The sequence below is a fragment of the Botrytis deweyae genome, assembly GCF_014898535.1.
Source record: "Botrytis deweyae strain B1 chromosome Unknown BDEW_066, whole genome shotgun sequence".
NCBI lineage: Eukaryota > Fungi > Ascomycota > Leotiomycetes > Helotiales > Sclerotiniaceae > Botrytis > Botrytis deweyae.
This window is the reverse complement of record NW_024066273.1, coordinates 92,637-107,960: the sequence shown is the minus strand read 5'-3', so window position 1 is coordinate 107,960 and position 15,324 is coordinate 92,637. Positions and strand designations below refer to the sequence as shown.

Sequence of the window (15,324 nt, the reverse complement as noted above, 5' to 3'; positions counted from 1 at the left end):
ATGATGTCCCTCCCCGCCAATCTGTTTGCCGCCAATCTGTTTGCCGCAAATACTAGAGGTGTGAACGAGGATATTTATAAAACTCCTAGTATGTTCAAAAGGGATTTCCTGCTGATAAAAATAACCCAATGCTGCAAAGCAACCCTAAACTTCTCCTCCGTATCAAACCCACAAGAACTCCCAAATCAATATGATCACTTCAAGGTTTATATCTGTCATCAAGCATTCATCTGAAGACAAGGCACCCAATATTCCTATTCCTATCCCTAATCCTAGTCCTAGTCCTCACAAAAAGACCTCTACTTTCGATCCCTATCATAGTCAGTACACAAGTCCCCTCCCAATCAACAATGAAAGAACCAAAGAAAATCCTAACATTACCAACCCCCCTCCTCTCGCTCCCCCCAACAAACTCAAAACTCCCACATTAACCAAACTCAACCCCGAAAGCACAATAATCCCCTCCCTAACCCAACCTTCAAATTCCACAACCACATATGCAAAATAGCACGTCAGGAAAATCCCATACAGAGCCATGAGCATATATTTTGTCAGTTTAGCCGTTGGTTGCCAACAAGTCTTTTTATTTCTCAGAGCGGTCTTACAATCCCGCATATCTTCATGATTTCTTTCGGTTTTGTGATTCCGCACTGCGTCGAATTTGCAGAATGCTTGACTGAGAAACGTCTCGGCGGATGTGGGAATAGCTTCGAATTCTCCGATCGCTTGGTTAAGAAGTCTTTCGGGAGAAATAGGTATACGTGTGAGAAGAGCGCCGATTGTGTTAACGGCCTTGTTTAGGAAAGAGAAAATCATGATGGCTGTGAAGCAGGCGGAGGAGATGATGAGAAATTGTTGTGCGGAGGATGAAAGATGAGTGTCCAAAGGTGTGAAAAGGTACGCGAGGAAGTTCTCGATGCTGTGGAGGAGCGATGCTAGGATTGTGGTGGTTGTCATGTTGTCTAGTTGATGGGATGAGTTCTCGATTGTGGTTGGTTGATTTTTTTGATGAACTGGCAAATACTTTGAATGTGATGAAGTTGATTTTTGGATGGATGAGATTTTATAAACAGGATTTGATGTAGAAGTTGGAAGAGTAATAAAGATAAAGAGCTTCTTCTAGTGAAACTATGAATCTGATAAAGACTTTGCAAGCCGTATGATACCTTGAACATTGGTAGGTGCATTAGATATACTCACTTAAGTGCCGTATAAAATTCTGGCGAGAGGTCACTTGATTGTTTAGTTACGGCCAGTAATTTCAACAGGTAACTATACCCTCTAATTCCAAACATCAGAGATTCGCTATCTCGAGAGCATCAACGACGAGGCGGCCGAAGTTTTGGATGATTATTTGAAGTTGGATTCTTATTATTACATAGTTTCAGTCTCCAGCTGGTTCAATAATGCAGTGATTGTATGAGAGGGATTTCGCATTCCTTGTATGAATTAATAAAACAACAGTGGATTTGTCTATGTAAATCATGTACTGAACCATGAATACAAATCCCATCATGTAGACTAGTCGTATCCATCAACAAATACTACAGATTTGGTGCCAGCAATGAAACACACTCTGCATATCAAAATCCAAGAGTAAAACCACTACCCTCCAAAGATTTCCTTCCTAATCCAACAACATTACAGTAATCCCCATTTCCCAGTCCCCAGTCCCCACCTCAATCAAGTTCTTCCAAATTTTCAACCACATATCCCCAAATCATCCCTCCCCCTCCATCAAAGCATCTCCATGGATTCGGCTGTTGGCTTCACCGTCTACCCTGCGAATAAGACGCTTACCCCTTCCGAAAACGACAAGGTGCTTTGATATCTGTATTCCATTGATGAATAGGTCTATTTTTTGTATTTTAACTCGCTCTTAGAGACTTTGTTCAAGATCTAGAAATGCAGGTGACTTCCTTTTTTCTGCACTCGATTTTTGTGGAGATCTAACGAACTCCAACGTGTAGTGAATCTTGAGTTTTTTTCTCTCTCGGATTTTTCTCTCGCTTTTTGTGGAGATCTATCTCTATCGTGTAGTGAATGAATCCTTAACTTTTCTCTTCTCATTTCTTTTCCCTCCAATCCAATCTTACAAGTCAACACTCGAAGGTCTTCCTAGCTTTAACCAAACCCAAAGACCCTCTCGAACCCCAAATCATCTCCAATCCTCCTCTTCCCCAACTCGAAAACTGTACATACACACACAGCTATGTAAGATTACAAGAACTCTATCCAAGTAAGAACCTATCCACATAGAAATCCCACATTACGTCCCTCCCCGTTTCCGACTTGACTTCCCAAAATTACAATCCAGTAAGTGATAGTACTCGTAACAAATCCGACACCATCCTCTTTTGCAGTAACATCACTATTAAGATAATACAATATATCCACCTAACCTATCTATATCTAAATATGTGAAAATTGATTGTCATCTCAGCTCAGACTGCAAATACAAATTAGCATGATAATATGTTCCTACCATAGTTTATCTACTTAACTACCCATCCACCCATCCATCTATACAGCTAGCTAGCTAAAACAACGCAACGCCAACATCAAGACACCTCACCTATAAAGCTAAAACATCACCGATAAACAACAAAGCAGAAGAAACAAACAAAAGAAAAATCCCAAACAGTGCCCCAAAGCGTTCAAAATCCTCGTGAATGTCTCCAAGAGTCATTATATCCAATTCCATCATATTCGCATTAAAATCCAAATCCTCCCCTCTTCCAGTAAGATCTCTGAGTCTACATCCCCCTGTGACTCCATCATATCTCACTTATCCTACCTAGGTAGGTAGGTATTCAAAGACATCATTCAGCACATCCTTCAATATTTACCTCTCTCTCTCCAGCTAGATCCGCTCTCCAATTCTCAAATCCAAAATCCCCATTTCAAATCTCGACTCTCCATTCCGTATCAACTTACATTTCTTCTCTCTCCACTCGACTCCCATACCCCTGACTCTCCCCAGCCTCTTTCCCCTCCTTTCAAAATCACTAACTCCTTTCCCCTCCCATCCTCCCCCCCACCACCCCACCTCCGCACCCCCAAGCCCCCGCAACAAACCCCACAAACCCCCCCTCTATACCTCGTATTTCCTCTCTTCTTTCCGCACTCCACCCACCATCTTCGTCTTTCCATTTCCAAATCTCTCAAACTTTCGCTTCCTCTCTCTATCCCATCCTCTCTATTCAGCCTCCTCTTACAAAAGATAATCCCACTAGTCGCTCTCTCTCTCGAAGTGGAGGTTGACATTGGTATCGCATGACCACAGCCAGTATATCTGTATTGCGTTTCAATACACATCCTTCCTTAATTTCGATGTTGCTTGCGGGATGTAGGATGCGAATAGTAGTGGAGATAGTATCGTGATGTTATATGATTATGAAATGGTATATGTTGTGTATAAAGATAAAACCGAAAGCCATAAAGCTGCGTATTGCTTGTTCTCGTCACTGAAATATAATGTATCTCCGAATCTCGTAAAATTATTCGTCTATCCTATCTTCCGAGTGTAAGGCAGCGATGACGATAGATCGATCAGCTTGACGATGAAATGGTTGCCTAAATCTCTCTCATCAAGTCTTAGTCACAATTCCTCTCCTCCAACTATCTTCTCTGATCTTCTCCACTGGTAAGCTGTATACATATGACGGCGAAAATTGAGTTGAAGTATATTGATCATGTAGTGGCAATAAAGAAAAACATGTATTCAAAACGATGGGAAGAACTCTTATATATTCATTCCCTCAAACCTTTCGATGAATCACTGCACTCGCATCATTTTTCACTCACTTACTACTCGCTGCCCCAAGACATAAATAAGAACGATAGTAAATAAGAACGATAGTAAATAAGAACGATAGTAAATAAGAACGATAGTAAATAAGAACGATAGTAAATAAGAACGATAGTAAATAAGAACGATAGTAAATAAGAACGATAGTAAATAAGAATAATAGTAAATAAGAGCGATACTTTTCGGGGGAGGGATCATGTGACCTCACTAGCGCTTGCGCTAATGCCTCGGCACCATAGCATATACGTTTCGTAGCCCTAGCTTTTAGAACCTCAAGCAATATTACAATAGGTACCTAGTATAAACCATAGTACTATATTGACTTCATCATCCTCATGATGATACTAATAATATTACATAAGAACGATACTAAATAAGAAGAATACTAAACAACGACGATACTAACTAATAATAATACTAAACAACAACAACAACAAGATTCAGCTAAAAAAGAAGAGCCTCAAGCTAAACCCCTAGTAACCCAAACCACTATTTTAAAAAGCATGTATTCAAAATCCGAACAACCCTAAACAAGACCATAAGATTTACACACGCAATAAAAGCGCCCCCTGGTTCAAAATCAGCAACCTTACACCTGGTATCCATTATGACATAGGAATACCTACTTGCGAGGATGTTACTAGGTATCATCGTAACACCAGAAGGGTAAATGTCTAGACATTTGGAAATCAACAATACTAAATAAGAAAAAACCCCAATATCAGATTCACACAAGCTTTTAGGCAAAACCAGAACTAGGGTTACCCCACCCACCACCAAAGTGAGAATGACCAATAACTCACGCCCAACTGTGCGCGAGGGAGGTATCAGAAGCAAGTAAAATCAAACAAACAACACCAACTTTTATAAGAATAATCCCATCCCAGATACAACCTCAAATCCCTACATCAAACATTCCAACCATCCAATTCTCGGTAAGCCAGCAAGAAAACCCATCCATCCATCCATGCATCTATGCATCCATCCATCCAACCCTTAATTAAGCTCCTCAAGCCCTCACGCCCTCAAGCACCAACTAGAACCAACTAGAACCAACACTAATACACCCCTCACCATACCAACCAATAAGCACGATAATATCTGAACAAATCAGCAAAATCTCATCCCCTAGATAAGAATCACAATTATTCCCGAGATCATTATATGAACCCAAAAAAACACCATAAAAACAAGACATAAGCAAAGATAATCAGTAGCACCAAGAATTCACAACCACCAATCCAAGAACCAAGAACCAACACCCATCCAACCAACCAACCAACCAAACCAGCCAGCCACATACAAACAGTGATTCTTATTACTGGGTATCTATTATAAATCCTAAATCCCAATTCCCAATTCCTGAATGCTATATCAAATTCATTCCATCTCATCTCCGCTCACTCCAATTCTCACCAAGCTAATAAAAAGCCAGCCCTATCAATTTTTGCCCATCTCATCACAGCCTGTTCTTAAAATCGTAATCCGTCTTCCAGTCATGAAGTGAAGTGAAGTGAAGTATATGCTTTTCTAACATCAAAATGCCGCGCTTGCATGCTTGCTAACTCGCTCGCTCGCTGAAAGAGACAAAGCTACCCAGAATGAGAAGACTATAACCATGATCAAATTACAAGATGCCTCCCGGATCTGTACAGTATAGATAGATAGATAGATGAAATCAGATCTTCGACTACCGACTACACTAGTAGACGTAGTAGTATGTATGCATGCGAGCGAATTCTATTCGCCATTCAATTTTATATTCCCATCACCATTGATCGTCCGAGTTTCCGTCGCCACACTTTCCCCATCCCCATCCCCATTGGCATTGGCATCAGCATTTACCTCCCACCCCGGTTTCCTCCCCACCAAAACCCTCGCCACAGTTTTCAACCCCTTCGCCTTCTCAACATCCAAACTAACCCTCCTCATTTCCTCTCCACTAGACATGCATATCCTCCTAACCTCTTCTTCCTCCCACCCCAAAGCCTGCGTTAATAAACGCAACGTAGACGCTTCCAACGCGCTCAACATCGACACCAACCATAATTTTCCTATCGTCTTTTGCGTTTTATCATCTGGCCAAGGACCCATCGGAATCCCAAATTCCTTAACTTCTACATCTACAAATCCCAAACTCTTCAACTTTTCCGGCTGAAGATGTGCAATTCCACGTGGCCGTCCAGATATTCGCGCTGCTTCTCCTAAAGCGTGCAGAAGGGCGGGCATGGGACTATCTTTCTCGAAAAATGTGAGAAAAGCTGCGTGGTCATCAAAATCCATAATTTCGATCCACCCACCGGGTTTGAGATGAATAAATGCTTCGGAATATATGTGATCCCAACTACTAAATGCACCGGCCATATTCCGCAAATGCACGAGATCGAACTCATTAGCAGGCCATGTCCATCCGCCTTCTTCCTCCGCATCGTCGATTTCGAAAAAGACATTAAAGGGAACGGCTGTAGGTTGGACCTTGGCGATATCCGTTCCTATGATTTCGGCCGAGGGCCATAGATCACCCATTCCCATGGCCCAATCACCAGCTCCCGTTCCAATATCGAGAATGCGAGTCGGAGATTTGAGAGGCACGGTAGTAAGTTGGTTGTCGAAGATCTGGAGATATATTTGATGGATGATGCGTAAACGATCGAGTTCTTCCTCATCGATTGGCATATAATAATCTCCTACATAAACTCGACCGTGTTGTTGTAAATATACCACATCTGAATCGTAGAGGGAGCGAGTGGAATTTCTATAAATGTCGAATAAGTATTAGCAAATATTTATAGAGAGTGTGTAAAAATAACAAATAAGGATCTCACACTGTATCTCGATCCGTTTGAGCATGATGAAAAACAGATTTGGTATACGCAGCCCGTCTTCTATGGTCTTCAATTTCCTTCTGCACAGTTTCCCTCGCAGCAATCGCATCATTCTCCATTTCGTCTTCATCATTGTCGTCTGGTATCAGTGGGACACCATTGTCATCATCCGAACATCTCAAGTCTCCGGGAACATTTTCATTCTCATCTGGTGAACTATTTCCTCTGCCATTTTCCTCCTCCACTTGCTCCCCCATGGATTTGGGATTGGTGCAAACAGCTCCCATTGACTTTTTCCTTCTCCAATTCACCATTCAATCCAACCACCACCCTTTGTGTCGTCTGATGTTGTGTTTTATGATCTCGTCGTTGATATCCTTCGATTGGGTGATGAATATTTATATGTCGATCTTGAATCCAGCATTCGCCCGAACTCCCGTCTCCTCTGCTTCAATGGATTGTATACAAAGTCGATGCAAGATACGATACAAAACACAATGCTACTCTCCCTCACCCGCTCGATTCCTGAGACCAACGAACAAAACGCACCCAAATCGAAATCGAAAATCCCGGAAAAGCATCCGCGCGTTCCAATGAACAAACCCAGACCCAAACCCAAGAGATGGCACGGTACTTCGTTTTCCGCACTCCCACCACCAAGACTTTGCGAAGTTACCAAAGATTGTCCTGTGATCCGATCATCGAAAGCGGTGACCTATTTGAGGTCTATCGACTGCATTAGCTAGTTACTACCTGGGCACCTAGATAGCATAGCCAGCCAGCTAGCTCTATTTTTTATCTTCACTGCAGTTACCTCCGACGTTCTAGTAGCGGTCCCTAGTTAGTTGATGAGTTAGCTTCCACCAAAGGATACAAGTTCAGACCAATGAAGCCCATATTGAACAAACTTTAACACTACCTCGAACACTAACAATAGTACCCAGGTGCTTAGGATGGTAGCACTCCCGTACTTCCTACGCTTTTCCAGCCTATCTTATTGGGAGAAATAGAAAGGTTGACAGCGGAAACCCCACAAAATACCGAGAAAGAAAGGATAAATTCCACCGGAACCCAATGATAAGCCACAATCTAGCAGGTAGGTAGTGACGGATCGTTCCATTAGCATCTTTACCAAAGTTAAATCAACCCCATTTACCGTTTACTCGTACAAATCATCCAATTGGTTACCTACAAAACAGCATGTACGAAGTATGAAATGGTTATTGATATCCACCAGAACTCCATGTCCTTGGTGTTGGATTACCTGGGTAGTCACGAGTAGCTATTCGTTTGGGTGAAATGCGGTTCTAGTGTTTATATCTGTATGTTCATCTTCTTCTATTCCTGGGACAATTCGTTATTCTCTATATATGCCTACTAGAGATGTATGTATGGTTTTTGTCTCGATTTATCAATTAATACAGCACCGACTACTTCAAGAGCCTCTCCCTCCCGCAATCTAATTATTGTAAATTCTGAATTAAACATACCTAGTAGTTACTATAATATCTTTTATAACTATCTATTTATCTACTTATTATTTATTATCTATTATTTATTATTTACTATTTACTATCTACTATCTACTACTTACTATTTATTATCTACTATTTATTATCTAATATCTATTATCTACTATCTATTATTTACTATCTATCATCTACTATTTATCATCTACTATTTATCATCTACTATCTACTACCTATCACCTACTACCTCCAGCTATCTACACAAACACAAAATATTCCACTCACAGCTCAATTCAAAGTTCAATTACCTACTATCTATCTATATAGAAATAAAAATCCCATCAAATCCCACTTATCTCATCTCATCTCATCTCATAGAAACCCAACCCAGAAACCCAAACAACCAAACCCCATCGACTGCCCATCTATCAAAATCACCCCCATCGTCTTACGACCATACATACCTAGGTAGGTATATGTATATATATATATATATTCGAGTCTTATAATCATACCTAGATACATACATATATATATATACACACACACACACACACACACACACATACATAAGATCTTACACCCATCACACCCATCATATCCTCCAGATACATACTAAATACCACTACTAATGAATACCTACCTACCTACCTACCTACCTACCTAGTATACAGCATCACATACCTATACACACCGCTCTCCTCTCCTCCATTTACTAAGGTTAAGTCTTAATTAACTCTAAAAGACTCTTTGCCTTCCCAAGGGCTTCCCAAGGGCTTCCCAAGGCCTTCCCAAGGGCTTCCCAATCAATATCTTCTTCTCAATTTCCAAACAACAGACAGACAGACAAACAGTAACACAGTATATATTATATTATATTATATTATATTATATTATATTATATTATATTATATTATATTATATTATATTATATTATATTATATTATATTATATTATATTATATTATATTATATTATATTATATTATATTATATTATATTATATTATATTATATTATATTATATTATATTATATTATATTATATTATATTATATTATATTATATTATATTATATTATATTATATTATATTATATTATATTATATTCTATCAAATTCAATTCAATTCAGCCCCTCACACAGAAGGAAAGAAAAAGCAAAAAGCAGATAACCCAGTACTCGATAGACATGTAATCTCACCGTAATCTTCCCAAAGCCACTCCTCCCCTCCTCTTACTACCCGCCGCGCACCGGTACTTCTATCGATCAGTATGTCTCGCATCTCCTCACGCTTATATCAAGCGAAACCATACTACACAATCGCTCATACCAAACCCGAAGATGCGCTTATTCCAGAAACTCACTCGATAGTCCTTATCCAAGAAAGACCCGATGACGAAAATTATTCTTCCAAAAAAAAATGACATCTTTTTATTTTGTGATCAAGTATATCCTAATTCATACTTATCAATCCAATCCCATTCAATCCAACCAGAAACCCCAAGCCAATATTCATAAAGAAGTCTCTAACATCAACATCATCTATGGATGTACCACCAATCAACTAGGTCTGCCCATGGGGAATATAAAAAACGCACGCTCTAAAATTGTGTCCGATAGCCAACCCCCTAAATCATCAATCACCAATCCATTTTCTACGCCACCAAGCAAGAAGCTGAAGTGCAATCAATGCAGTGCAGGTGAGTCAGAGACTATAACCAAAATAACCTATGCTTCCACTGCTTGAGCCACTCCACCCGGAACGCCATTCAACTTCCTTTTCTTGCCCAAAATCATATTGTCATCAGCGTCGACCACCATCTCTTCTCTAAGCTCTTCAACAGGATTGTTATCGTCACCCACCACTTCCGAACCAGCAACTGTGGGGAATGGTGTAAGCACCTTGGTGATATCACCCCACCATCTTTCGCCAAATCTCTGATACCAGTCAACAGTGATCGCCATTCCATTCTCGAAGCTGGTCTTTTGATCCCAACCTAATTGTCTGAGCTTGGTTCCATCGACTGCGTATCGATGATCGTTGAAAGGTCGATCCTGAGTATGCTTGACCCACTTATGAAGCTCTTCCTGAGTGCTGTGGGGGATGTTCAAGTATGTGAGTAACTTTGAACACAATGTCAAATTGGAGATCTCATCGTATGAGCCAACGTTGTAGATCTGTCCAATTGTGCCCTTGTGAAGAATAGTATCAAATGCATCAGCTGCATCACCAGCGAAAAGATATCTTCTGGTGGGAGTTCCATCTCCATGTAATACAACTGGTTGTCCACGTTGGAGTAAACAACTGAATTTTGGAATAATTTCTATTTGATTGTCAGCCATGAAAATCAAGAAGTTGACTCAAGTACTCACTCTCAGGGTATTGATGTGGACCGTAAACATTGTTACTGCGTACAATCATCACAGGTAGCTTAAAGCTCTTCTGGTAAGAATGAACCAGCATCTCGGCTGCTGCCTTGCTCGCAGCGTATGGGTTTGTGGGTGCCAGAATGCTGGTTTCCAAAAGATCATCATCATCATCCTTGACCTCTCCGTAGACCTCATCTGTAGAGATATGAATGAACTTTTTGATCCCAACCTTTTTGGCACTCTCGAGAAGAACGTGGGTACCATAAACATTTGTATGTGTGAAGGCATATGAATTTCCGAAACTCAAATCAACATGAGATTGTGCTGCGAAATGAAAGATTGTGTCGATGTTGTATCGTTCCAAGCAGTCTACAACTTCCGATGGGTTTGTGATATCACCATGGTAGAAGGTGAAATTGCGCTTGTCGTTGAGTGCCCGGGTGTTGTTCAATGAAGCACAGTAATCCAACTTGTCGAAAGAAACAATATTATAAGCATCGGGGTATGTCAATGTCAAATGTCGTACCAGCCAACACGCACTAACAAAAGGTTAAAAATCCGTTCTGTGCTGCACAAACAGATGTGTCCTTACATAAACCCCGCTCCTCCCGTAATCATGATATTCTTAACATCTGGTAATGGTGTAAATTTGGTGCTTCCTATAAGTATAGGAGCTTCCTTCCAGACGCCGAAATCTTCGAAGAATTTGTTCTGCTCTTCATTGGCAGAAGAGGGAGCTGTGAGTGAGACGAATTAGTGAATGATTCTGGATCCAATGGCAGAGGAATAAATGGTACTGGGAGGATTCCTACCTGTACCGTTTGCAGCCATTATATTTGAAGGACGATATACGCAAATTCGAAAGTTCGATTGGAAAGAAAGTAGACGTTTCAGATGATGTTGAATTGGAATTGGAAAGATTGAATATACGAAAACACAAGCAGATGTTCGCCGGTTCCAAGAATGCGCAAGGAGGGTTTGGAGGAGCTTTATTATTTAAGGAGGCTGCAGGAAGGAAAGCCAAGGAATGTGCAAGAGACCAGACGAATTGGCAAATGCAGGGAGATATGATTATGATTAAATTTTACCAAAAGCAAGACTGCAGCAGTGGTAGATCCAATCCTAAACCAGGCTATGCTTTAAATGATGAAAAGGACATGCAAGTGAGAGTGAGCGTGAGCGCGTGAGAATGAGAGCGAGAGCGAGATTGGTAAATGGCGGCATCTGCAGGGAGAGATGGTGGGAGACGGAATCGGAATTTCTTCTGGATTATCTTCATTGCCATCGAGCCCATGTTTGAATGCCCTTGAGGATGTGATTATTTAGTTGTCAACGTGGGTTGAGTGGGTTGAGTGGGTTGAGTGGGTTGAGTGGGCTGAATGGTGGTTTGAACGGATTCAAGTGCATGGATCATGATGTGTTCACCCTGGCTAGCGAGGGAAGCTAATATCTCAGCACTAATAGAATGATCAGTTACATGTTACAAGTTACAAGTTACAACTTCATCCTGGGCACAAAGTAGTCTTCGCTCAGCTTGCTGATGTAGGTAAGTGCATACGCAAATGAGAGCTTGTATGGGAAGAACGTTCTTACAGTGGGGAGCAAGGAGTTTTGGAGGAGGGAGGAGGAGGGAGAAGGACACCTTACTTCAGCATCTACGTGAGTGAAAGCAAAGCAGCATATTTGAGATACATACTCTGCTAATGTTTGACGATGGATATCTAGATTTCTCGTACTCAATGCTGTGCTATTATGTCTTTACTCGGTATATCAGATAACCAATAACCAATAGCCAATCGCCAATCGCCGATAGCTATTCGACACACACGAGACACGACGACGAGCTGTCAACAGAGATCAGCGAGGAGAGACCGCGAACAGATGAACTCAAGCCACACTTCCATCGCACATCATATCCATTATGGATAGCTGGAGGTAGGTACCTGGTGATATGGAGAATCTAGATTACTAATCAGCCTTTTGCGATAGGGGTCAATTCAGGGCTCCAATCAAGATCTCGTAGAATATGATACAAGATCTCAGCCACCATGTAAAGGAAGAAGGATTCTGATATATCCATATGATTGATGGATTGATTACATGATCTGTCATACTTTAGATACTCTGTCCAATATAATAATCTATTTGAGATGAGATGTTTCTTCGTTTCTTATTTTCCATCTAGATCAATTACTAGAGAGGCTCACAAATCATCTACCTACTCTTGCTGGACGCGTATGTCTGTCCGAGCCTTGGGCAGGAAATCCTTATGGGATTAACATGGACTCCGGTATCCACTGAATTGAGTAGGAATATAAGGTTTAAGATTTAAGATTGTTACAGAAGTTCAAACCAAACGACGTCGATTACGCGGTCTCACAATCGAGGGGAGGGTTCTAGGGTTCTAGGGTTCCAATGGATCTCCAACATCAAAATCAAAAAGATCTCGACACCACGGTTCAATCGAATAGTTACACTCAGGAGATATACTCGAGCACAACAGACTCCACACATGAAGGGGGGAAAGATCTACATGGTAAAAATGTAGCCGAAGTTTATTCCCTAGGAATGTATTCTGATTTCTTATCCGATCTATCATCACAACTACCTAGGTAGGTATCTAGGGACCTTGATCTACAATACCCCTACACTCAATCATAACTGTGGCATGTTTTAGAATTAGCCACCAAAGGGGGCACCCAAATTGTGTCCACTCCAATTGTAAAGTCGGCATGCTCGAGGCATGTTTGCGGTGCAGTTGTACCGTGCGAGTTGTTTAAACTGCTAGCTACCCCAGTGATGTGATTCCAATTTCCAAGTAATATTAATAAAATGCTGGTGAGCTTTTTTTATCACTCCAAGGCTGTTTTCGATATTAGATTCATTTGTCTCCGGACGAACTAGCTGAAAGTTTCCCTGAAGAGTTCACTCGGGATTCTATGCCATGATAAATTCTTGTCCTCTCTGACTACCCTTCAACATTAAATATATATTACATTCTAATTAATTGGCCATCTCTTTTGGATACCGTTGAATCTGATCAACTCTCTACACGTCTCTTGATATTCTGATTACCAAGATCTACATTATGGCGGAAAGATCAACGGATCGTTTGGCTTCCATCAGCTCTGCGTCGACGGAAGAGAGATTTGACGACAAGACCGAAAAACGTGCTTTGATGGGTTCACAGGATGGAGACTACAACTTAAGGACTCCAGAGGAATTGGAAGAAGACATTGAACGAGCAGATTTACTTGCGCCACCACCAGAGGATAAACCAAAGGCACCGGAAAGTTCTGTGAGATCTTCAATAATTTGGATGGTGGTTAATACACTTGCGACAATTGGTATTGTGAGTTTTTTTCGACATCTAGAACTTCCTCACACAAATCTTAACAATTTCTTAGGTCTTCACCAACAAGGCAATCTTTTCAGATCCTTCATTGAAACTCGCACAACTCACATTTGCTGCCTTCCATTTCACAGTAACATGGCTGACGCTCTTCACACTCTCGCGACCACGGTTCGCCTTCTTCACACCCAAAAGAATTGCAGTCAAGGACGTCTTTCCACTCGCCATCTCCATGGCATTGAATGTCATTCTACCGAATTTATCTCTTGCCTTTTCGACAGTTACCTTCTACCAAGTAGCTCGAATTCTCCTCACGCCAACTGTCGCTCTTATGAATTTCGTTTTGTACCGATCCACTTTACCTAGGAATGCGATCTATGCTTTGATACCAGCTTGTCTCGGTGTAGGAATGGTTTCTTATTACGATTCACTGCCTGCTGCTGATGCCAATATCCAAACCACCAGCACGTTAGGGGTCATCTTCGCATTCTCTGGCATTTTCGCCAGTTCTCTCTACACAGTATGGATCGCCAGTTACCACAAGAAATTGCAAGTCAACAGCATGCAATTATTATTTAGCCAAGCACCATTAGCAGCTTTCATGTTGCTCTACGTTATTCCATTCGTCGACACTTTCCCTGTTTGGGCGGAGGTGCCTGTCAACCGATGGGTTATGATTTTGATGGTATGTGCTCTCGTATTAATGTTAAACTCGTATATGCAAATTGCAATGTCAGCTAATCACTCCATCTTCTAGTCGGGCGGTTTTGCATGTCTAATTAATTTGTCACAATTCTTCATTATTGCTCAAACGGGCCCTGTCTCGAGTACTGTTGTTGGCCATGTCAAAACATGTTCGATTGTCGCTCTTGGATGGATGACTTCTGGACGCGCTGTGGGAGATAAATCAGTAATTGGTGTGTTGATTGCAATTGCTGGAATTGTTGCGTAAGTTTGAACCCCTTTTCTGTCTTCCAATTTCCCTTGGGCAAACTCCCAATCATCCATTTTCGGGGATCCTAGCCGGACAATTCTTGGCGAGCGGTAAGCGGCCAGCACCCGTTTTTCCGTCTTCCACGCATTTCTTGGTGTCAGGCTATTTAAAAGTCTGCCCCTAAAGACTATCTATCATGCGAGTTCGTATTGAAGTATCAATCATGAATTTATCTTAAATTGGTTTTATGTCAAATGTCAAACATTCTTGTTAACGAAGTTCATGTATCAGATATTCAATGGTGATGATCAAGCACAAAACCCAACCAAAGAAATAAAGTGGCAAACGTTATACGTGCGTCATGTCATCTATTCCATCCATATGGGTGTGATTTCTCAAAAGAAATTTCACGGCCTGCTTCAGTAGGCGTTTCGAACTCCGAGCATCCATCGCTGTTCAGTCGGTGTTTGTTCATCCGAAGGATCGAGTTCTCACGCCCGAACTTTCCTATCTGTACAATGTTACATCACAAAGCCTTACCAAGCGGGGTTATCGACATGCGGAGG

The 15,324-nt window shown here is 41.2% G+C and overlaps 4 protein-coding genes across 4 annotated transcripts; 1 reads left to right on the top strand and 3 right to left on the bottom strand.

The window, feature by feature from the left end:
* Positions 1-321: 321 nt before the first annotated feature.
* On the bottom strand, positions 322-957 carry EAE98_012433 (uncharacterized protein; the record flags this gene model as incomplete). The annotated part of the gene is made up of 1 exon (XM_038960058.1): positions 322-957. The coding sequence occupies one exon, from the start codon at positions 955-957 to the stop codon at positions 322-324; it is 636 nt and encodes a 211-aa protein (XP_038803615.1).
* Positions 958-5,161: 4,204 nt separating this feature from the next.
* On the bottom strand, positions 5,162-7,789 carry EAE98_012432 (uncharacterized protein). The gene is made up of 3 exons (XM_038960057.1): positions 7,556-7,789; positions 6,637-7,473; positions 5,162-6,566 (listed from the first exon to the last, which is right to left on the bottom strand). Exons 2-3 carry the CDS (start codon positions 6,948-6,950, stop codon positions 5,552-5,554), a joined length of 1,329 nt encoding a protein of 442 aa, XP_038803614.1. The 5' UTR covers positions 6,951-7,473; positions 7,556-7,789; the 3' UTR covers positions 5,162-5,551.
* Positions 7,790-9,501: 1,712 nt separating this feature from the next.
* On the bottom strand, positions 9,502-11,823 carry EAE98_012431 (uncharacterized protein). Its single transcript, XM_038960056.1, has 4 exons — positions 11,285-11,823; positions 11,065-11,209; positions 10,476-11,011; positions 9,502-10,426 (listed from the first exon to the last, which is right to left on the bottom strand). Exons 1-4 carry the CDS (start codon positions 11,301-11,303, stop codon positions 9,831-9,833), a joined length of 1,296 nt encoding a protein of 431 aa, XP_038803613.1. The 5' UTR covers positions 11,304-11,823; the 3' UTR covers positions 9,502-9,830.
* Positions 11,824-13,560: 1,737 nt separating this feature from the next.
* EAE98_012430 (uncharacterized protein) lies at positions 13,561-15,095 on the top strand (the record flags this gene model as incomplete). Its single annotated transcript, XM_038960055.1, has 4 exons — positions 13,561-13,824; positions 13,880-14,509; positions 14,582-14,772; positions 15,050-15,095. 4 exons carry the CDS (start codon positions 13,561-13,563, stop codon positions 15,093-15,095), a joined length of 1,131 nt encoding a protein of 376 aa, XP_038803612.1.
* Positions 15,096-15,324: the final 229 nt, after the last annotated feature.

Excerpts from the sequence above, each read along its gene's own strand:
- EAE98_012432 (XM_038960057.1), bottom strand. The coding sequence starts at position 6,950 with ATGGTGAATTGGAGAAGGAAAAAGTCAATGGGAGCTGTTTGCACCAAT. Across the intron at positions 6,567-6,636 it reads CAAACGGATCGAGATACAGT|AAATTCCACTCGCTCCCTCT; the intron begins GTGAGATCCTTA and ends CGACATTTATAG.
- EAE98_012431 (XM_038960056.1), bottom strand. Across the intron at positions 11,012-11,064 it reads ACGGGAGGAGCGGGGTTTAT|TGCGTGTTGGCTGGTACGAC; the intron begins GTAAGGACACAT and ends ACCTTTTGTTAG. Across the intron at positions 10,427-10,475 it reads TCCACATCAATACCCTGAGA|AAATTATTCCAAAATTCAGT; the intron begins GTGAGTACTTGA and ends ACAATCAAATAG.